Consider the following 23,045-nt stretch of genomic DNA (forward strand, 5'->3'; position numbering starts at 1 on the left):
TCCATTAACCCTGTCAGGTCCAACCTTTAGCAGACACTTGGTAGACGTGTGTTAGCTGCTGCCGTCTGAACCTGTTCATTTCAGAGAAACACCAGAACTATTTGAGGACCACCAATGATCTGTATACTGCTGGTAGCCGGTCATGGCACCGTTTTGGAGACACAAATTAAGGTAAGTCGGTTAATTTTGCAGCGCAATTTGAAGCAGTCCGAAGTCCAGGCTTAGTTGTGAAGTGGTCACTACACAGAAGTGAATTGAAGAAAGAGCTAATTCACCGCTGCGTTACGTGTAGGCTGTGTTTGCATCTGTAGATTGTCACTACGGATGTTGGTGAAACCAGAACAACAATCTGAAGCACTGGGCTCATACACGACCGCAAAAACATCATATGTCCATAAATATATATATATTTTTTATTAATAGCCCACTCTGTTATTCACCGCCACTTACAGAGCGTTGTGGTTTTGTGAGTTTATAGGAATTTCTTAAAGTTGAGGTTTAGTTAAATTACGTGCCAGTTCTCGGTTTAACGTGAGTGCCGAATTATTCTTGGCTATCTAATGCTTGACACGACAGCTTTAATCGGTTTAATAAGTTAGCGTATTTACCGAGACAGAAAGATAAGATAACGGAGCTAGATTCTTTCCTTAGGTTTGGCGTGTCCACTACTAAAGACTGCGAGGCGTGTTGAGCCTTCTGAGAGTCCTCATATGATCCCGAGGTTGTGAAATATTACAAGTAATGTCGCCAGTAGCTCCATTTGGCATTAATTAAAATCTCAGTTTCGAGACATTCTACGCATACGTATTAATCTAATATGTCATTGTGATTTGTAGATTATTTAACAGCTAATAGCTATTAAATAGTAAAAGTTCCCTCTTGACACGTAGTTTAACAACTAATTATTCATAGCCAAGTTTTGAATTCCAATGTATATGTATATTTTATTTGACCAGTAGGTTTCAAGTTGTTTTAGAAATGCTTATAGTGAATTTAAACCATCCATCCATCCATTCAGTCATTCATCCATCCATCCATCGTCTTCCGCTTATCTGGGTCAAGTTGCAGAGGCAGCAGATGAAGCATGTCATTCCAGTTGTCCCTCCTCCCAGCAACGCTTCCCAGCTATTCCTGGGGGATGCCGAGGCGTTCCCAGGCCAGACCAGATATATATTCCCTACAGCGAGTTCTGGTTCTGCCCCGGGGTCTCCTCCCAGGTGGACGTGTTCGGAAAATCTCCAAAGGAAGTCGCCCGAGAGGCATCTGAATCAGCTGTCCAAACCACCTCAACTGGCTCCTTTCGATGCGAAGCGAGCGCCCTCTGGATGTCTGAGCTTCTCACCCTATCTCTGAGGCTGAGCCCAGCGACCCTGTATCCGCGATCTTGTTCTTTCGGTCACTACCCAGAGCTCATGCCCATAGGTGAGGGCTGGGACATAGATGGACTGGTAAATCGAGAGCTTCACTTTGCGGTTCAGCTCCCTCTTCACCACGACGGTTCAATACAACGCCCGCATTACTGCTGACGCTGCACCAATCCGCCTGTCCATCTCACGCCTCTATTTTCCAACCACCCGTGAACAAGATCCCGAAATACTTGAACTCCTTTGCTTGGGGAAGAAACTCCCCCCTTACCCGGTTGGAGCTATCCACCAGTTTCTGGCAGAGAACCATGACATCGGACTTGGAGGTGCTGAATGGACTTGGAGGAATTTAAACTATTGTTGTGTTATTTCAGTTTCTAGTCCTTTACAAGTTATGGCTTATACCAAAGAACTCAGTGAGCTGCTATTGTCCATCACAAGACAAGACAGTGAAAGGATATAAAGCCATATTCAAGGGTTTTCAAGTGCCCGTGAAAATTTTCAAAGGGTATTGTAGGAAGCCCAAAGTGACCCCTGCACTGACAAGAATGCGGTGGTAGAGGCCAAGAAGAATTCAAGAGTCATCACCAAGAGCGTCCTGATGAATGTGATAATGAAGAAGGACTCCATTTCAACACAGATGGCTTTTGGTCAACAGTTCTGTGATCAGATGCGATGAAAGTTGAGTTGTTTGGTCACAGGGCTAGTGTAAGACAGGAGAAGCCTTAGATTTCAAGAACACCATCACCACAATCTAGCATGGTGGTGAGAATGCATCATGTTCGGGGAAAACTTAGTCCTTGAGCGGCATGAACTTTCTAACAAAAACAGTGACTACAAACATACAACCAAAGTGGTGAAAGAGAGTTCAGACCTGAAACCACCGAGAATCCGTGGAGTGAACTGAAGACCAGAGTGATGGAAGGAAGCTTCAACCTCAAAGACCTGGAGATCATCACAAAGAGAAGCAAAATCCTAGAGAACTGCAGAAAGATCGTTAGCAAGAGCTGTTTGATTGATGTACAGGCTTTGATACTGATCAGTGAAAAATAGAAATAATTTAGGGACAGCCCATTTTTGGTAAAAATGTTGATCAAAGCGGGCTGCACAGCGGAGTGGTGTTTAGCACTTTGCAGCTAGAAGATCTCTGGTTTGCGTCCCCGTCTTCCCAGGATCTTTCTGCATGGAGTTTACATGTTCTCCCTGTGCATGTGTGGGTTTACCCCAAGTACTCCGACTTCTTCCCACAGTCCAAAAAAGTGCTGAGGTTAAACAATAATTCTAAATTGTCTGTAGGTGTGAATGTGAGTGTGATTGTTTGTCTCTATATGTAGTCCTGTGAAAGACTGATGACCTGTCCAGGGTGTCCCCTGCCTTCACCCCAAGTCAGCTGGGATAGACTCCAGCCCCCAGAGACCCTGATGAGGATTTAGTGGATTATGGATAATGGATGGATGGTTGTTGATCAAAGCAGGAACAGTTCTATCTTTAACACTGTGTCTTACTATCTCTTTTCGCTTGTTTATGTCATTGTTCAAATAAAAATTCACTCTAAATAAGAATTTGGATTACTATAAAAAGTTCACTGTATACTATGAATAACCTCACAGAGTTATAACAGCATCACCTACATTGTTGATATAGAGCAAATAGCTATTATTTAGGCCTAAAACCAAACTGGTGTCCTAGAAAACAGCATGTCGGGTCTTGTAGCACACTGACATTGTGTAGTTTGTCGCTCCAGTCATGTGTAGCCTGTATCTGAATCCTCTCCTTCCCAGAATGATGACACAGGCCTGTACAGCCACCTGACCGGGGTACCTAAGGCCCTGCTTCCTGGCACGGGAGGAAAAAAGATCCTTGACTTTTGGTGGGAAACGGTCAACATGTATGTAAGGGCGATCCCAACATGGACAGGACAAGTTTCTGCTGCTCTTCTGTTAGTGGTTCCTTTAATGGCATGTGTGGTTTGTCTCCAGGCGACAGCTGTTCACAGAAGTGTATCTGGTCACTAATGCAGACAAGTGAGTTCGAACTGTTGTATGAAGCAGCTGCTGTTAATTTTGCAATCTTGCCAAAGTCTGGTGTCCAAGCTGCTTTTATTTTCCTTCTATTCCTGTTCTCCACACTGAGCAGGTATAAGCATTATGAGCGCTGGGCCACAGCTAATGACTTCCCGGTGGAAAATGTGATAAATGATGGCAGCACTACGTTGGAGGACCGTCTCGGTGCTGTGGCCGACCTGGAACTGGTCATACGCAGCCGCAAGCTGCAGGACGACATCATGGTGGTATGTGGTTCATGTATGTAACAATAATCAATCACTCACACTGTCAGTTGTATGATTAGCCCTTGTTCTCTGTGTGAGCAGATCGCCGGAGACATGCTGTGTGCAGACCAGAACTTTGACATTGCTCAAGTTATTCGCTTCTTCAGATCAAAGGTGAGATTTTCACATTACAAGTAGATGTCATTTACCTCGAAACAAGCATGCACCAGGACTTTGTGTTTCACTTTAGTCAACATAGAACAACAGATCCTGATGTGTTTCTCGGTATCCATTATAAAATATTCTCTAGCACCAGTTAGGCGGTGCAACTGCAGTTGCAGATTTTGCAGAGAAGTTGTTGCCAGGAGAATTAACTTAAGTTAGCAAGTTCTATTAACCCTTGAAGACCATGCCATTATCTGTCACTGTTTTGTAAGATTTCAGTCAAGGAGGCAGCGGTTAAAGCACATTAGCCCAAGTGTTCTGATCCCTGGTCGTTTCCTTCAGTTCCTCCTGGGACATCCCAGGTTGTTCCCATGCCAGAGGGTATACAGTGGCAAGACAAAATGCGATCTGATCTTTATCTAAATCAGTGGTATTGATAAATACATTGTGCCTAAAATAATAGCACAAAAAATTCTGATCTTTCATGTCTTTATTGAACACACTCATTCAACATTGAGTATGATTTTGAGAACATGAACTCCTGGTACGGTCCCTCAGGACCAGTTGGTCTCAGGTTAGAGGCCCAGGCAATGTTTTTCTGTGTGTAGTATTAATAATAACAAATATGCCAAAAAAAAGTAATCTATGAAATGTTCTAATCCAAATGTTTTTTTCTGACTTAATTTCCACAGACGGAGGTATCTCAGATATCTTGCATACAGTTGCTGAAGCTTGTAGAGTGATACCCAAATTAGTCAGCATAGTTATTGGTGATTTTTGTAGGATGAATTGTTGATTGTACCTGTATTAACCCAGTGTTGTGTCCATGCTGCAGCCTGGAGAGCTGATCATTTACTACGAGCTGGAAGAAAGTGAGAAAAGTAGCTCCAGAGGCATCGTGGAGGTTTGCTCTGACACCAACAGGTGAAGTTCATCCACCAGGCATGACGGATTTCTTCAGCAGACACGTTTCAGCTTGTTCCTGACACTAGCTGGTACATGGGACTGTCTGACAGATTGGGTTTGATGTGTGTGGTTTTTTTAACCAGGATAACTCGCTTCATGGAGAAACCGCAGGACGGGACAACATCCCGCCTGGCCAGTGTGGTGTTTTACTGCATCCAGAGAGACACGCTGTCCTACATGTCTGAATTCCTCAACCTACAGCCTCAAGCCACAGACAGGTCCTTTGGGCGATTCTGGGTTCGTAAGTGATGCTACAGCAGTATGTGTTGTTCATTTGTTCTTGTTAGGTCATGTAAGACGAAATCACACCTCTCAAACACCTCAGATTTACTTAACATGAAGCTTTGGCTACTTTCCTGTGTTATATTGTTCATCAGAGCTCGCACGTACTCACACAACTCTGAATTTTCCAATACAAACAAGTTACTGAGAATAGAAAACTGATCTCACAAGCTAGCCTCTGTTCCACAGTGACTTAATTCTTTCCCTCATTTAGCATTTTTTTCATGGGTCTTTATAAAAATTAAATGTTGAGGGGGATTTCCTTCCATTTTTTGGAGCTTTTTGGTAGTTCAGGCAGGTGCAGAGTCAGTCACAAGCCCTTTTTCAGTCTTTTACAATTTCAGTTCAACCCAATTAGCGTGCTTTATAAGTGAGGCGTTGCTCCTACACCAGCCTCTACAGATCTGCAAATCATCTCCTTGTCCTTCTGTTGGAGCAAAATCTCATTCTACCAGGAAAACAGACTATGTGTGAGATAGCTCCTGCGCATTCGTTGAACGAAGCGCCTTTCTTCTGGTTGGTTGTCTTCTGTGCATCTAACCCCCTCCTTTGCGTATGAGCAGCCATCTTGTTGTCCCGATCTGGATGCTCTGAACCTCACAGCCATGAAGATGGTTCCCCTCTCTTTGTGGGGGAGGATGAAACCTCAGCAGTTGTTCTTATCTGTGAAACAGAGTTTCCAGCACAACCTTGAAACAGAGTCTCCATTCTAACTTTTCAGCTAGTTCTTTTCCACTCTTGCATGCCTCCGTCATCCAGTATTTTTCCATCTTCATAGACAGTGTAAAATATCATCATAAACAGTGCAAAACATTAGGAATATGATTCTATAAAAGCAAGCAGTTAATATAAAACATGTGATTCTATAAAAGCAAGCCGTTAGTATAAAAACAGTATAAGAACTCCATTTAGAAATATCATAGAAATCCCACACTTCCCAGTCTCTTCCTTCAAAAAGGTTTCTTTGTTTATGCCGTGTACATTTAAATGTTGTGTATGTCAGGTTCTGACACGCTTGCTTAGATTGTTCAGGAGCACCACTTGAGCCGAGCTAATGGCAAACACAGCTATTACAAATCTGCATCTGTGACGATATTTACTTCAGGACACAGAACTGTTATGGTACATGTGCACTGGATCCATCACTTCAGTGCTTCCCATTTACTGTCTACGTGAACAAACCTGCAATGCACTCTGGTAATATCGTGATGCGTGTCTGACACAAAGTCAGACTCTGCAGCTCATTTCTCATTCCAGATGTTTTCAGAAATATATTTTAGTGAACAGTTTCCATCATGCCAGCGACAGTTTCCAAATGAGCCGCCATGTTCTGGTGTGACATCCAGGAGCCACCAGCCTCTGGTTGAAGCATCCGTCCAGTCAATTCAAGTCAGTGTTTGTGTGACTGTAGAAGAGTGAAGTCTCTGTTGGATATCGAGCACCTCTCAACCAGCTATTGCGACACTGTGCAGCTGTACACCCATCAAGCTCTCAATGTTGTGGAGTGGTGCGATTCCTCGTGTCTACAGATGCCCTGCTGGACATGTACTATTACTGAACATTGTTTTAGAGGTTCTCAGCTTCTTTATAAGCATGGCGAGGACCAACAGGTTGAAAGTGAGGGACTCACATGTACTAACAGGCACTAACATGTGTACAGAGCTGGAGCTACCAAAGCACAGAACAGAGAAACTTAGATTTAAAGGGAATGTGACTTCATTCTCTGCCTAAGATGCCATTACTCCACTGTGTCTTTACGTAGCCGACAGATGTTTGCCCTTATATTTCTGTTCAAAATCTTGCATACTGCACCCTTAACAAAGTTCAGATAAGTCTGTAGTCATTTATTCTTTGACTTTGCTTGTAATTGTTAGGACAAACTGGAAGATCAATTTCTGACTGCCTTAGGTTATATGTAATTGTATTCTGCTCAGGCTAAATGACATCAGCATATTATCACCAATCAATAAAGTAATAACCTTTTTTATGGCTCCTTTCTCTTCAGGAGTGGCTCATCAATGAGAAGCAGCTCGATGTGTTTGGTATGAAGCTTCCTACTGGCTTCCAGCTCATTGGACAAGTGGTTTGTATCCATCCCTCAGTTCAGCAGCTGGTTCATGTTTTCTTTCCACACAGCATCGGCCTCTTCAAATTCATACATTAAAAAGCCAGACATTAATGACCATTATTCATTTAGTTTGCTCAGATTAAACTGAAAAATAAGGGAAATCATTCTTTTTCTTGCAAATTTAAACATTCTTGCCTCTGTAAAGCAGCTTTATTTAATAAGGAATTACTGGTTAATGATTCCACCGTTAATACCACAGCTAATATTTGTGGCAAAGAGTGTGATCGAAGCAGTCGCTGAATAGCATTAGGGTGCTCATTGTTTTTACAGCTGATTTGTGTATGAAGTTAACTTTTCAAATTGCCTTTCCTATTAAAATTTGCTCTTATTGCATGTTTCCTCTGGACACCTCAGGGCCTGTCAGACTACACCAAGTGGCTCACCCACTACTCCACCAAGCAGCACAACAACTCTGCTATTCCAATCACATGCCGCTCATATGCCAGGTAAGAACACACATTTACTCCACATGAATTTAGTTCACGCTACTGTGGATTAAGATGAGATAAACTTTGTTGATCCCTCACCTGGGAAATTCACAATTATTCCAATAAGAAAAGCACTCAGAGAGCGCAGTACTCCTCCAAGGCTGTTCATTTCCCCATGTGGCATTTTCAGAAATGCAGCATTTATTTATTTACTAGTTACTGATGATCAGAAATCACGGCAACATAAAATATGTCGATTTAATACAGATGTACCCACAAACAAAATCACCTTGCACAAGCGTGTGTTATGCATGTGTACGTTATGTACGGATACCAAATCTTGTGACCTAAATATGTAGCGGGCGGCAGGAATTGATGGGACTCAGAAACACCCCCACAATTTAATCAGTTGTTCCTTGTATCATTTCTGACCAGTAAGTCCACAGTGGTGGATTTGTAGTAGGATCACAATCATGTGATCGTCAGCAGGCAGCTGACGTAATGTTCACTTGTCATAGTTACAGTAACGTTGTGTCACTATCTTGCAATACAGAAATCTTTAACAAATCAGTGGATCCAGACTATACGCCGCAGCACTGCCAAAATCTAATCACTTGGTCCTTGTGTCATTTCTGACCTTTCCTGAAAATTTCATCCAAATCCGTTTGTCTGTTTTTGAGTAATGTTGCTAACAGACAGACAGACAAACAGACAAACATATGCCAATCGACACATAACTCCACGGCGTTCCTTGGCGGAGTAATTATCCAGCTTTCAAATAAAAGCAACCTCTCCTATCTAATTTCCACGTTTGATGACTGACAGGGTCGGATTAATGGGAAATCCCTCAGACGGTTTTAATGGGAAAACCATTGCTATGAGCATCTCTAACTTCTGGGCCGAGGTCACTCTGGTGGAGAGTCAGACTTTGGTAACACAAACATGCACGCACATTTGTAAAATAAAACATCTTCTTTGGGGACCTGCTGTGGCAAAGTCATGTAATTTTTTTTTCTTTATTTTTTTGTAGGTTTTGCTCCCTCATCCACTCAACGACCCCACAGAGTTTGGCAGCCTGCAAGATCTGTTCTGTATCAGCAGGAAGGAAGGGTGTGTATGCACCGAGTTTAGAGCTAAAATACAGGACAGAGGTGGTAATGCGGAGGATTTCTAAATCTTTGTCTTCATTATTCACTGTAGGTACCTGGGAGGTCTGCGGCTGCTGCAGGCTACATGTAAGAAGTTCTACCAGTTCTGCTCCAAACAAGGGTGAGATCACACTGCAGCACACTGTAGATCAAAGGGAGATGTGTTACTGTGTTGCTGTACAGAAGCAACTCACATCTTGGAAAACACTGAGTTCTAGTGTATCCCCTCTACATCCTGCTGCTATTATGTTCAGTGCTGGAACACTCTGTAGCAAAGCCTCTGTTGACATTAAACATCCAGGCTGTCCTTTCCAATTGAAAATCAATCATAAGTTATCAGCTGTAAAAGAAGTATTCAGATCATTTACTTAAATGAACGTAACAATACAAAATTGTAAATAATTAGTTACAAGTAGAAGTCATGCTTTTACAAGTTTTTTTTGTATTTTAAGTACAAATATGATACCTCATGTTAATTAGTAGGGGGGCTGCACAGTAGCTTGGTGGTTAGCACTGACGCCTTGGGCTAGTAGAGTTTGCATGTTCTCTCTGTGTATGTGGGGGTTTTCTCCAGGTTCTCCAGCTTCCTCCCACAGTCCAAAAACATGCTGAGGTTAATTGGTGATTCTAAATTATTTGTAGGTGTGAATGTGAGTGTGATTGTTTGTCTCTATATGTAGTCCTGTGATAGACTGGTGATCTGGTGAGCCCCCCACGACCCTAATGAGGATTGAGCGGTGTATAGATAATGGATGGATGGATGTTAATTAGTGGGTCTTAGAAGTGCTGCTAGGAAGACTTTATTACATTTGGACAGAACCACACTCACTGTTTTCCTTAGCTTCTAGTCATTATGCTAACTGTATGTAGCATCATATTTATTTTACAGACATGATAGTGATACCAATGTCCTGACCCAGCTCTTCCCTGAGTCGGTGTATATTTCCTATAATGTTGATGTATTTCTTTTACTGATGTGTAAGCTTTAAAGAGATGGGAGGTAAAATGGAGCATTTCAGAGGCAGAGAGGATGCGCTGCAGCAATGTACAGTATGAGAAGTTTTTCTTTTTTTACAGTAGAGCTTGTGAAGATTTTATAGTAGACCCCAAAAATAGAAATATAAAGCTGTATCTATGCATAGAATAGACTCTTTAAAACATGATGATTCTTGGGTTTTTGCTATGTTTGCCAAGCAGTTTTATGGACTTGTATTTACAAAGGCCAGCAGACATGATGATGTCCTCAGAAAGTGGAAGTTCAGTGAGTCAAACAGTATTCATATTGTGTGTGTGTTTTAACTTTACTCAGTTACTGTAGAAAAAAGTTGTGTCTTGTTTGACACAAATTGCTGTGCACCGTGCTGGTGAGAGGTAGGATCAGCAGGACGGGCTGCAATCAGTAACTAGCTGTTGTTCTTGACATACATCCGTCCCTGTTGCTTCATGCAGTATCTTGAACACAGGTTCTTCCCTCACCGAGCCACCTACCCCGGGCAACTCTGACATGCCCTCAACTTGGTAAAACACTCGGAACTAATGAATTTACATTGAAAACAGGTTGAAGTACTCACATTTGTTCTTAGTAATACAGAGGTCGATAATATGTACTTATTAGTTATATTCCACCATTTTAAGGATAAACCAAAAGAGATCACTGTTGTTCTGTCAGAGAGGTGAAGTGGTTTTGTACATAGATGAGATGAACAGGCCTATTGAGCCACTGTAAGAGGACATGAAGTAAAAGCTCTTTTCTGTACATTTTGGGGCTTAGTTTCCACGTCATGGACTTGTGGATCAGACACTGAATTGTCTTTTGTGTACTTGAGGTCCACTTCACAGTAACCATTAGCTGTGCTTTCTGTTCTGCAGTATCGCTTTGACAAAGCAGAACTTCACACTGAAGTACGACACCAACATTCCTCGGCAAGTGGTGAGGATCCATTCAGATTATTGTTTTTCTAAGAGTAAAAGTTCGCAGCACACACTGTGAAATGTCAAACTGTAATAGTATACAGTATTGAACTATGCCTCCCTTTTATGCAACCCACTTTAATGATGCTGTTATTTCTCTGTTTAAATCAAGGGGCTTGCTGGAAGCAGGTAAATAGTTTTGAGGATTTTTTTTTATTTGCAGTGTCTGATTTAAAGATTCTGTTCCACGCTTTGAATTTAATAATTACCTTGTTTCCAACCGTCTCTTTTCACAGTGCTATTGTCTCAGCTACTCTCAAGTGTCTTATGAAATTCTACAACATCACAGACAGCGTAAGGAGTCCCATCTCATGGTGTCAGCAAAGCCATCAGAGCTGATTTTCCCATCAGTCTGTCACTGTTCCTTCTGTTACTTAGTTTTATTCATATGCTGCAGGATCTGCCTAAACCAGTCCGAGCGAACTTCATCCTCAACGTGGAGACAGATGAGCTGTTCATCACTGCTGGCCTGCAGGACAGAGTAGTGCAGGTCAGTAACACACTGCGTCTGTCAGCGTTTCACAAGATCGTACAGCTACAGTGACAGGAATCCTGTGTCCCTTTGTCTTTTGCAGGTCTATGAAGGTTTAGTCTACATGGATTTCAGCAAGAAGCTCATGGAGGAGCAGGGCTACGGTACTGACATCACTGTCCATCAGAACATGATGAAGTTGATGAAATGTTTTAGGCACTAAAAGTGAAGTGAAGAATAGGTTTTATTCATTGGTTACTTTCATCCAAAGTGCTGCCACTGCATACAATGTTTGGTGTGGCCATGCTTTGGACTGCTTCTGCTTGTTACACTTGTGCAGAGTTTTTTTAGGCACTTGGCACGTAGGTTGTACCAGCATCTTTGAGAACTTTGTGGATTTAGTCTGTCTACTCGTATAATCTCAGACTGACTCCATGATACTGAGATCAGGGCTCTGTAGGGTCACACCATCTGTTGCAGGACTCCTTGTTCTTTTTCTGCCTGTATCTTTGGACTCATTGTTTGAGTTCTGCAGATTGAACTTGGGACCAATCAGAAACAGCGCCTACTAACTAAATACATCTTTTTCACAGTACTTTGCTTTCCTTTCTCAGGGAACTATGTACCTTTGGACATGAGCAACCTTCCACTGTTCTGGCTGGCCTACCTGAGCGACCCCAGTGACTCCGGACGCATCCACAGCAACATCCGACAGCGCTGGCTCAGTGGTACGCCTTCCAATCACACAGTACTTAACCTGTTTTCAAAAGCTCATGATCATGTCAGTCACATTTAGAAGGCATTGTTGGTCTGTCAGTGTGTCCTCTGTAGTGGTCTAGACTGAAATATATGAACAACTGCAGGATTAATTGCAGTAAAATTTGGCATAAACACCCGTAGTTCTCAGAGAACGAATCCAACACACTCTGGTGATCTTTGACTTTTCCTCTACTGTCACTGTGAGTTTAAAGTCCCTCTGCAGTCATTGATTAAACACTGAAAAAACTATCTCTGTGTATCAAAGTTACATACTTGGAGGGAGATTTTGGACCAGCATGTTAGATAGCACTCTGCCCCACCATCATAAAAACACCAAACATGAAGACACTTCATGTCCACTAGTGGGCTTGAGACTCTCGTTCTTCATTCAGTGTCATTTTTAATCCTATAAAGTGTTCTTCACTGGGCAGGAGAGCAAAAAAAATCTTAGTTTTCTATGTGTGCACAAAATGTTCTACAGTCCCTTTTACTATTAACTTGTTAGTCAACATGCATATTTACACCTTGTTATTCCTTTAAGGACTTTCAGAAGTAATGGTTTGGTTGTTGAACATGTTTCCTGTGTTTCCACAGGGGAGCCGGCGGTCGTGGAGGCCATGCAGAGCTTTGCTGAGCTCACTGACCAGGCTAGGTTGGTTTCAGGACTTGCTGTTACGTCAAGAATTTATGCAATAGCAGCAGGGATTTTGTCAAGTATATTAGGGAAAAGGTCACATCAATCTTGTGATGAATTATTTCTGGACTTCACACAAGTAGTAGATTGGTTTTAGCTCTTTGACATGTTGTGTTGAACTTTTGCACGGTGAACTGACAGATAAGCCAAAGGCTTTATTTGCTGCAGCTCTGCTGGCAATAATGTACCTAGTGTTGGTCTTTGTGTTGTTTCAGAGAGTTAGAGGTGAAACTCGTGTTACCTTAGCACTGACTGAATATATTTCTCCCTTCAGGGTGGCTCTTAAGGACAGAGACTGGAGCTGTCTGGCACGACTGATGGACCAGAACTTTGAGCTGCGGAGGTAAACAGCATGTTTGGTTTGCAGCTTGCATATTACACTGACACTCTCAGCTAACAATACATCCTGCAGGTCTGTCTACACTGATGACTGTCTGGGTCCTGGGAATCTTAAGATGGTTCAGCTGGCGAGGCAGGTACGTGCTGAAAGGTTTTCACTGACTGCTTGCACCAGTACACAATTTATTTAACACTGTTTTCTCCACCATCAACTGTTTGTGCCTGCAGGGCTGTTTTTCTGTTCATGCATTCATGAAGTTTCTGCTGTTTCTTGCAGTTTGGATCAGCAGTGAAGTTACCCGGCAGTGGGGGAGCCGTAGTGGGTTTATGTCTGGACCAGGCGAGACTGGTAAGATATCTGAGGTTACGGCTGTGAAGCTTCATATTAAAACTCTTGTCTTGGTTATTCTACTCATTGAATGGTAAATTGGTCACTTTGTGTCCTAGTAAGGCTACAGACTAAAGACAAACTGAGCTACTTTATATTTTTGTACTCAGAAACAGGCCTCAGTAAACATGTTCTGTGATATGACAGATCAGACAGTGAGCTCTTGTCGGAGCAGAATCTTACACTTCTAAAACCGAGTCTATTTTCTGATGTAACCAAGAGAAATCGTCTTCAGCGCCTCTGCTAAATTAAAGATCAACTCTGTCACTTTGATTTGTGTTTTCTTACAGGGATATCCAATGTCTGGTTCATTATCCAAAAACTGAAATACATTGTTTGAGTCATGGGTGCCTTAACTGACACTTTGGTTTATAGTAAATCTATCTATTTCACTTAATACTACTTTTCAGCTCCATCTGTTAAACCCTATCCTCTAAACTTCTTGTTGTAATTGTTTTTTCAAGAGAAAAGCAAAATAGCGACACAGATGAAGTCAGCTTTTCCATGATTATTGCTGTCTTGCAGTCGCACTAGCATTTAGATGAACAGAAAACAAAAGGAACAACTTGTTCTGTGTTCATAACTGTGGCATTTTTGACAAAACTGAAACAGATAATACATTTAAAAAAATTATATTCACAAGAATATATGTGAAGGTTGACACTGTAAATATTTTTTTTCCAGTGAAACAAGACATATCGAGTCCAGTAGTTACAGTATTAAAATGAAAATTATTTGCATATTCCTAGAGCTTGAAGGGAAAAGACAACATTTACAAGCCTTGTGAAAAGACTTTATCAGACAATTATATCTCTGACTTGAAATATTTCTGAGGGAATTTTTCTAAGTTAACGAGTAAAATAGAATAGTAATATAGAATTCTTTAAATGAAACCAAGTCACATCACCATTATTTTTGTAGTACATTTAAAACAAGTGCTGTTGAGCCAAAGTGCTTTCAGCAGAGAAATAAGATTAGTATTATGAATTTACCTAACAATTTTAAAGATTTGAGGTTTTGACCCTACAATATTATTTATTATACACATTTACTTAACTAATTTAAATATTTTAAGACTCTGCAATATTATATAAAATACAAATGTACTTATCTAAATGAAAAACTAAGATTAAGACAATTCAATATTACTTGATTATACAGATTTACCAGACTAGTTTAGATGTTTGGATTAAGACAATAACATTTATTGTAGAAATTTATCAGACTATTTTGAATATAAGGTCAAAATCCTGCAATATTATAATATAAAGTAACCTGGGTAACTTACATATTATGATTGAGACGTTATAATATTATATCCCAATATACCATAATATATGACAATTTATAATTTAAGGTTAATACTGTACATATTTCTACATGGAAAACCCAGCAATTCTCTTTGAGCAGCACATTGGTGACGGTGGAGAGGAAGAAGTGCCTTATATCAGGAGGAGACTTCCTGCACAACCAGGCTCAGAGAGGGCCACCATCTGCCTTGAAGAGCTAGGATAAAGGTTAAAAGGCGACAGGAAAGGAAAGCAGTAAGAAACACAAACATGGTGAGACCGGTAGCTACGGGTCAGACTGAGTAAATGAATTCACCATGCAGTACCTTGTTATTTTAGGTACTATTAGAGCAGTGTAAAATGTAACCACCCAGCAATGGATGAACCAACAACCCTTCAGCTATTTAAGGTGACATTTCACAAAACAACAACCTCCTTTGTTCAATTAATACTTACTTTGTGGGAGACTGGATTACAAATTTGGCTACTTTAAGGTGTGGACCTGCTCTGAGTGGTCAGTTTAATGGTGGGGTGTGTTAAACTGCTGTGTCTCATGCGGTCTTTGTTTGTCCCACTAGGTGGAGATGAGGCAGGCTTTCCAGGAGGCAGGCTGTGTCTTCTGTGTCATCGCACCATACAACCCATCTGCCAGCTCTGTAGGCGGCCAACGCTAACCTCACACATCTCACCACCAATAAGCCAGGCCACTCAAGGCCAACTCGCAGCCGTCGGTTAGAAATGGCACACTGTGGCCCTCCATGCGTTAAGTCCCAGTGTCATTTCATACAGTAGACATTTTGATCAGTTACGGAAAATTACAGCAAAGCCATAAAACAATAATCAGGGTTACTATCCAGATCTTTGGGGACAGTTTATATGATATCTGACCAGATGGACTAAATAATGTGGGAAGTAGCACATGGCTTTGTTTCTAGAAGATAAGCTTTATGAGATCCATGTTCCTTTAAGGTGCAGTGACTGATCCATTTGTGTCAGATTTATCATCAGTGACAAAGTAAAAATTAGGTAATTATTTTTCTATATATGTGATACAATAATTTTATGGAATCTATAGACTTCATATCTTTGTATAATGACTGTAATTTTGTACACAAATAAAAGCTACTTTTATAGCTGTTTGTCATTTCTGAACTGCCACATATCACTTCTGTTTAATGTGATTACTGACACATATAGGGGATGATAAACAACAAGTTACAGTAACAGTGTGTAGTGTTTTTCCTCCTTAAAACAGTGTTTGGTCTGTCAGAGTGTGTGTTGGGCCACTATACTGTACAGACCCACTGAGCACGTCTAATTTGCTGCTTCCTCCAGTGGGCGGAGTAGCAGCGCTCTGCGTGGCCGCACAGCGCTGCTCTCAGCTCGGCTCCGTGTTGTTGCTGTTACCTCCCCACTCATGCGGACCCCGTTGAGGCTCATGGACTAACCGAAGCTCTGTGTGCTGCTGCTAGACGGTTACGGACTCCACCATGGCTGCTAAAGAGGACCTCTACAGCAAAATCCTCCCTCGGAGGCTCCGGCAGAACCGACCGGGCTCGATGAAATGCGGATCCAGCCTGGACGTGCTGCTATCCATGGGCTTCCCCAGACCAAGGGCGTAAGTAGCCTGACCTAAACGCCGTCTGTGAGTGTGTGTAGGGGAGGGGGCTGGAGGGTTACATACCGGCCGGAGGTCGTCCGGAGACCCGGCGGGGACACGGCCGGAGAGAGGGCAGTGAGTAACGGCTCTGCTGGGGCAGTCAGCGGACGGTCCGACGCAGCATCAGTCCGTTACCGAGCATCGGTGAGCAGCTAGCTGGTGGTCCCTCAATACAACTACTGCTGAAGAATGAAGGCGTGCAGTGGGAAAAATGATTATAAATGTTATTAAATACAATAAAACAGCAGAAAAAAGTAAGTGAACGAAGCTCGAGCGGAGAGCTGAGTGTAGCCGAAAAGAATTAGCAGAAACTGAACAATAAAAGTTAACAGTAAACAAGTTAGCTTAAAATTCGACGAAAACGTGCGGAAAATTCTATTAAACGTCCATTTTCCCCTCTTTGTCTTAGTTTAAATTGTCGCCCTCAGTTGACATTTATCATAGGCGTTATTATACTTAAATACATTTCAATTTTCTTCCGTTTCAGTCAGATGTGCATATTGTCATGTATGAGCCATGGTCAGTATTAACTGTCATATGTGAACTCCTGAGAAAACTGGAGTCAGGAGTCATGAAGTCATCACTGTGTGTGTGTGTGTGTGTGTGTGTGTTACTTCTGTTGTGGGGACATAACCTTGTTTACACAGTCACACCAAGGCGACCTGCCTCCCTTCTGGAGACAGAGAGCACGTCCAGATAAGTTCAATCATTACAATGTTGAAGCTGACACTCGGTTTGAGATTAGTGTTGGAGTTAGAGTTGGGCTGAGTGTCTGAGGAGCGATGTCCTGTGAAGTGCTGGGAGCAGGGCTGTGGAGGAGGAGGAGGAGGGCATGGATCAGCCTGTGTCCTCTGCTCTTACTGAATGGAAGGACTGTCTTTGACTTGGCCCGATCACCGAGTTCACATCTGTCCTGTCGGCTGCAGGCACTCGGTGTAAACACAACACTACTGTAAATCACCAGTCACAACAGCAGCACTTACTGATGAATACTGGAATACAACTGGGAGGATTTCACTGCTTTTTAATTTTTTTTATCAGGCAGTTTTCTTGCTCATATTACACCTGTTAAAGAGCATTAGTGTTGTGTAGCAGAGGTCCCTGGTGCCAGACTGAAATGGATTCCTAACACTGATTATAGGTTATTGATTGATTGATTCTGTGGTGTGGGAGCAGAACATAATAATGCAATAGCAGCAATACCACTTAGAACAAACATACAACACACTTTTTTTGTATTTTATTGATACCTTTTGTCAGCTAACTTGCAAATCTATTTAGCTTGCACAGAAGTTTGTTTTAGAGCTGAATGAATTATTATTGTTATTATTATTATTATTATTATTATTATTATTATTATTATTATTATTGTTATTGTTATTATTATTAATAATAATAATCAATTTATTTAAAAAGAGATCATGTACAACAGGAGTGTCAAACTAATTTTACTTCTGGGGCCACATTCAACACAATTTGATCTCAAGTGGGCCAAACCATTCACAGTATAATAGCCTATAAATTACGACAACTCCAAATCTTTCCTTTCTTTTAGTGCAAAATGTTCACATTTAAGGAATTATCTTTTTACAAAACATTATGAACAATCTGTAAACAAAAAGGAGACAAAAAATTGATTAAAAAAGTTACGAAGTTACAAAAAAAGGCAAATGAGACAAAAACAACAAAAACGATAAACAAAACAATGAATAAAGCAAAACACAAAATGACAAAAATAACCCAAAAAACACAAGCCGGACAAAAAGAAAACACAAAACGGCAAAAACATGAGACAAACGACAAAAATCACACAAAAAACAACAAAAATATTACAAAAATGAGACAAAACAGTAAAAGCAAGAAACAAAATGAAGAAAAATGAGACAACACGAAACAAAACAAAAAATGGGCCAAAAAAATTTCAGACAAAAAAAATAGACAACACAAGCGAGACAAAAAAACCCCACAAAATGACAAAAACGAAAAACAAAAGACAAAAACATGAGACTAACAACAAAAATCAGACAAAAAGTGACAAAAAACAACAAAATCAAGACAAAATATTACAAAAGCAACACACAAAATGACAAAAGAACAGTGAACAATCTAGTATTTTACTTTTTGATGAAAACAACTTGTCATTGGTCTAGAAATTATTTTAAATTTATTGTTTTACAAATTTACAATTTGCATGTCTTCTCTGTAATTTTTACACTTTACAAAATCGTTCCGTGGGCCGGATTGGACCCTCTGGAGGGCTGGTTTTGGCCCGCAGGCTGCATGTTTGACACCCCTGATGTACACTACTAAACATAAATGTTGCCATTTCCAAAGCTAATTTCCATCTGCAGTCCCTTGACAGGTCACAGTGAAAACATCACAATATTAAAATGTCACAAAATAACTGGACTATAAAATGCACGACACAGTCAAACAAAACATTACACACACACACACACACACACACACACACACACACACACACACACACACACACTTAAAAGCACACACGGACACACACTCACACAAATGCATATTAAAAAGACATTACTGGTTGCAGCTCTGAGTGTCCTTAAGCAGGTTTTTCAATTGTTTTAAGGGGTCAGCAGGACAAGCAGAAAACAAAACCCTTGCATACTGTCACCATCTAAAGTCGATATAACACACGTTACACAGCTGCCTGTTTACATGACCAGCAGACACAGAGCAACAGTAGTAATTTATTCAAATCTGTTTTCATAGTGAGATGGTAAAGTTCTATATTCAGCTTTTTTTTAAAGCTCTGATTTCAATCTCTACCGGCTCCTGAGAGAAATGTTTGACTCTTAAGCTGCTTCGTGCTCCACCAGCTGCTAACATGATCTGCTGTTTGCTGCTATTCTACAGTGAGTTTAGGAGAGCTTTTTGATAAAAACAGCTGCCTGATGCAGTCAGAAAAGCTGACGGTGGATTATGTTGTTGGAAAACCAATACAATTATCTCAAATAGGTTGAAAACCCTAGCTGAACTTCAGAGTGGGGTTACAAATCTCTGTCAGATTGCAACTATAAATGAACCTATTTACGTTACCCACGGACACTTGATCTGCTGCAATCCATAAGTATTGATTACTGCAGTTTCAAAGGATGATTGTCAGAGATTTGTAATGTAGTTTCCTTTACCTATTGCCATTTGTAACAATTAGTAATAAAAAATCAAATAATATGATGATGACAGCAGCGATTCCTGCATTTATTGTCAGTTATTCTGCTGATTATATTCCCATTTCATTGATTGTTTTGTCTGTAATATGTCAGAAAAGACTGGCAAATACCCGTAAACCTTTCCTACAACTCAGTGTGACATTTTTTGCCCTTTTCACATGCTATTTGAGGAGCAGTCATCTCCTCCCCATCATTGGCATCAACAAAATAAAATGTGCCATGCAGGCTAACAGAACTAAAAGCAACACTGTAATTATCTTGGTTCCCACTAAGTGTTGACTGATAATCCCTCTGGCCGATTATCAAACCAGCATTTTTCTGATTATCAGTATAGCTAGAAAAAAAAGATTCTCAATAGAAGAAATGAACTTAAAAATAGCTACTTTGCCTCTGATGCAGCTGCCACTCTCGGTTTCTTTATTTACTGATAATGGGTATCAGCTCTGAAAAAATATATCAGTTGACCTCTAGTTCTTTTCATTTTTTAATTTCCTACATTCTCAACGAACTGGAGTTATATGCAGTAATTACTATTTGCTGGGTTTTTTGGCATGCTTTCTGTTCATGATGCGGTCTAAAACCTCATAAAATTTTGTCACCTTGCGAGCATGGTGGAACCGACACAACAATGAAAACTGAAAGGCTGAAACGGCTGCTCCTGTAAACATTCGTGTCACCTTGGGCCTGCCCCGAGTTCCTGCAGTGGAAATGCCCCTGTCTTAAGATGTCTTGTTTCGTCTCAACAATGGTCCAAAACTACAAAGACATTCAGTTTACTATCATGTATGGCAAAGAAAATCTACTGAAAAGCAAAAGCTGGAACCAGTTCTGCTTGAAAAATATATGAAGTGTTATTAAAACACTTAATTTTAATTCCCTGTTGATTGAAACAATTAATTAATGAACAAACTGTGGGAACTTAACCAATGTTAGGGGTCATTCTGCCTGCATATTGAACACTTTGCCTTTGTTTGCTGGTTAAAGAAATGTTATCTACATCTTTGTGTATTATTTACCACCTGACACACACACACACACACACACACACACACACACACACACACACACACACACACACACACACACACACACACACACACACACACACACACACACACACACACTCACAAAAGTTTGGGGTCACCCAGACAGTTTCACATTTTCCATGAAAACTCACACTTTTATTCATGTACTAACATAATTACACAAGGGTTTTCTAATCATCAATGAGCTTTTCAACACCATTAGCTAACACAATGTAGCATTAGAACACAGGAGTGATGGTTGCTGGAAATGTTCCTCTGTACCTCTATGTAGATATTCCATTAAAAATCAGCTGTTTCCAGATAGAATAGTCATTTACCACATTAACAACGTCTAGACTGGATTTATCATTCATTTAATGTTATCTTCATTGAAACAGATGCTTTTCTTTCAAAAATATATATACATACATTTATATGTATATATATACATATATATACATATACATATATGTGTACATATATACATGCATATATATGTGTGTGTATATATATATATGTGTGTGTGTGTGTGTGTGTGTGTGTGTGTGTGTGTGTGTGTCCTTCACAATATCGTGGTTCACTTTTTGTGGTCTCACTGTATCACAGAGTTTTAAATAGTATAAATCCAATTTTGTATATTTTTATATATTTATTACTTTGTTTTTTGCAGTAAAATAAGCATTTTCTAGCCTAAAAACTAAAAAAAAAACATAAAAAAGATATTAAAAAAATAGTAATTAAAGCACATTAAAAGAATACAGCACTGGGCTCTGATTGGCTCAGTGACCCTAGCATCAGTCTCCTCTGTCTCCTGTGTGTAGCAGTGTTCAGCATCTGGTCTTGTCCATTTCACATCAACGTCTGATCTCTGCACATAGTGCTGCTCAGCAGTGGTTTGTACGGTTTTTAAGAGTGTGGGGAGGGTTTCTAAAGCTTTAAAATATATATAAATGATAAAAAAAACATATAAGGATGCTACTTTGCGGATTTTCGCGTATTGCGGTGGGTTCTGGAACATAACCCCTGTGACTGACGAGGGACCATTGTGTGTGTGTGTGTGTGTGTGTGTGTGTGTGTGTATATCTATCTATCTATCTATCTATATATATATATATATATATATATATATATATATATATATATATATATATATAGAGAGAGAGAGAGAGAGAGAGAGAGAGAGAGAGAGAGAGAGCGAGAGAGAGAGAGAGAGAGAAATATTGATAGGTTTACAGTAATAATAATAATATCGGTCAGGCTGTCATGTGTTTGGATGGCACATTTAGAACATTTGTTTGTCCAACACCTTGGTCATCACTGTGACATCATTTTCCATGTATCATGGCTGTCACTGACTACTCAGAAATAATGTTTTTGTTCTAAACACACCTAAAACATAAAAAAAACCCATGACTTCCTGTGTAACATAACATTTTCCAGAGAATAACGTCTGACACCAGCTGGCCAGAGCAGCAGTTGGAAAACCTTTCATAAACTGTCATTGGTAAAAGCGGTTTTGTATCATTAATTAGTGAAAGTCTCTAAACCTATATTTATCCACATTATTTGAAGACAGGGAAATCTCAAAGCACTTCTCTTTTTTGGCTCATATGCTCAACGTTGGGAGTCTTTCCATCCCTTTCACCCAGACAGATGTCACACATCAACAGTGTTTGTGTGTGTGTCAGAGGAAGTGTGCTGTGGTTTGCTGAATGGACACAGAGGATGATGATAGGCCCCCAGGCAGGACAGTGCTGGCCTAGAACACACTCCCTCAGGGAAGCCACAACCTCTTTTATATCAGCCCGTGACTGCTTGGCCTTGACACAGCCACTTATTAATTCCCTGTCTGTCTCTCTGCCTCTTTTTTCTTTCTAAGGAGGTTGACCCACTAAACATCCTGACCAACTTCAGGTGTCCTGGTTCTGCTGTAAAAGGATTATTTCCGTGTAGAAGGATTAAATTTATCTGCTGCTGTTAGTGATGACATTGTTTTGGTTTGGGGGCATCCCTGTTTTGCTACCAGTATTCACATAATAGAGAGTAAATACCCACTGGCTTTATATAATAGAGTTCAGTGATATGAGTACAAGAGGATATGTTGTCTAGTACAGTTGCAGCAGAACTATGAAAAGCAGCTTTTCATTTGGCATCTAGAGAATTTAAAAATATTGATATTGCAAGAACTGTGTATTAAACCTGAATGCTTTATGTGTATTTACCAAAATGCAGTCCTCATTACAGTTTTCCATAAAAATACACACATAATTCAGGGCAGAACCCAAAGAAAACGTCACAGAGTCACAATATAAACAATGACAATATAGCTACTGAAACATAGAATTCAAAATACAAGAAAAGGAATACGTGTATCTCTAACCCTAAATAATACAGACTAGCAAATAGGACTGTTCTATTTGAAGTACCTCCTAATTTAAAGTCTGATTTTACTTCAGAGGAACACAGTCTCTCCCTTCAGTTACTGTACATAGTAC

General features: G+C 40.4%; 2 protein-coding genes across 4 annotated transcripts in view; both read left to right on the forward strand.

Moving 5' to 3' along the window:
* Positions 1-18: 18 nt before the first annotated feature.
* Positions 19-15,795, forward strand: gkup (glucuronokinase with putative uridyl pyrophosphorylase). Of its 2 annotated transcripts, XM_023288813.3 has the most exons (23): positions 19-171; positions 3,146-3,252; positions 3,344-3,388; positions 3,501-3,654; positions 3,736-3,807; positions 4,634-4,722; positions 4,848-5,001; positions 7,052-7,129; positions 7,529-7,620; positions 8,428-8,533; positions 8,633-8,712; positions 8,803-8,871; positions 10,620-10,680; positions 10,834-10,850; positions 10,958-11,015; positions 11,119-11,211; positions 11,297-11,357; positions 11,808-11,921; positions 12,547-12,604; positions 12,921-12,989; positions 13,059-13,122; positions 13,263-13,334; positions 15,241-15,795. In XM_023288813.3, exons 1-23 carry the CDS (start codon positions 115-117, stop codon positions 15,334-15,336), a joined length of 1,866 nt encoding a protein of 621 aa, XP_023144581.2. In that variant the 5' UTR covers positions 19-114; the 3' UTR covers positions 15,337-15,795. The 2 variants fall into 2 exon arrangements, with proteins under 2 accessions (XP_023144581.2, XP_035812487.2); XM_035956594.2 differs by lacking the exon at positions 19-171 and having other exon boundaries at positions 3,149-3,256.
* Positions 15,796-15,999: 204 nt separating this feature from the next.
* The window catches only part of ubash3bb (ubiquitin associated and SH3 domain containing Bb), a 60,200-nt gene continuing 53,154 nt past the window's right edge, over positions 16,000-23,045 (forward strand). For both annotated transcript variants that reach the window (XM_055012394.1, XM_055012395.1), the window contains exon 1: positions 16,000-16,280. In XM_055012394.1, coding sequence (XP_054868369.1) covers positions 16,153-16,280 — 128 coding nt within the window. In that variant the 5' untranslated portion in view covers positions 16,000-16,152. The remainder of the gene's footprint in view (positions 16,281-23,045) is intronic.

The sequence above is a fragment of the Amphiprion ocellaris genome, chromosome 7 (genome assembly GCF_022539595.1).
Source record: "Amphiprion ocellaris isolate individual 3 ecotype Okinawa chromosome 7, ASM2253959v1, whole genome shotgun sequence".
Classification (NCBI taxonomy): Eukaryota; Metazoa; Chordata; class Actinopteri; family Pomacentridae; genus Amphiprion; species Amphiprion ocellaris.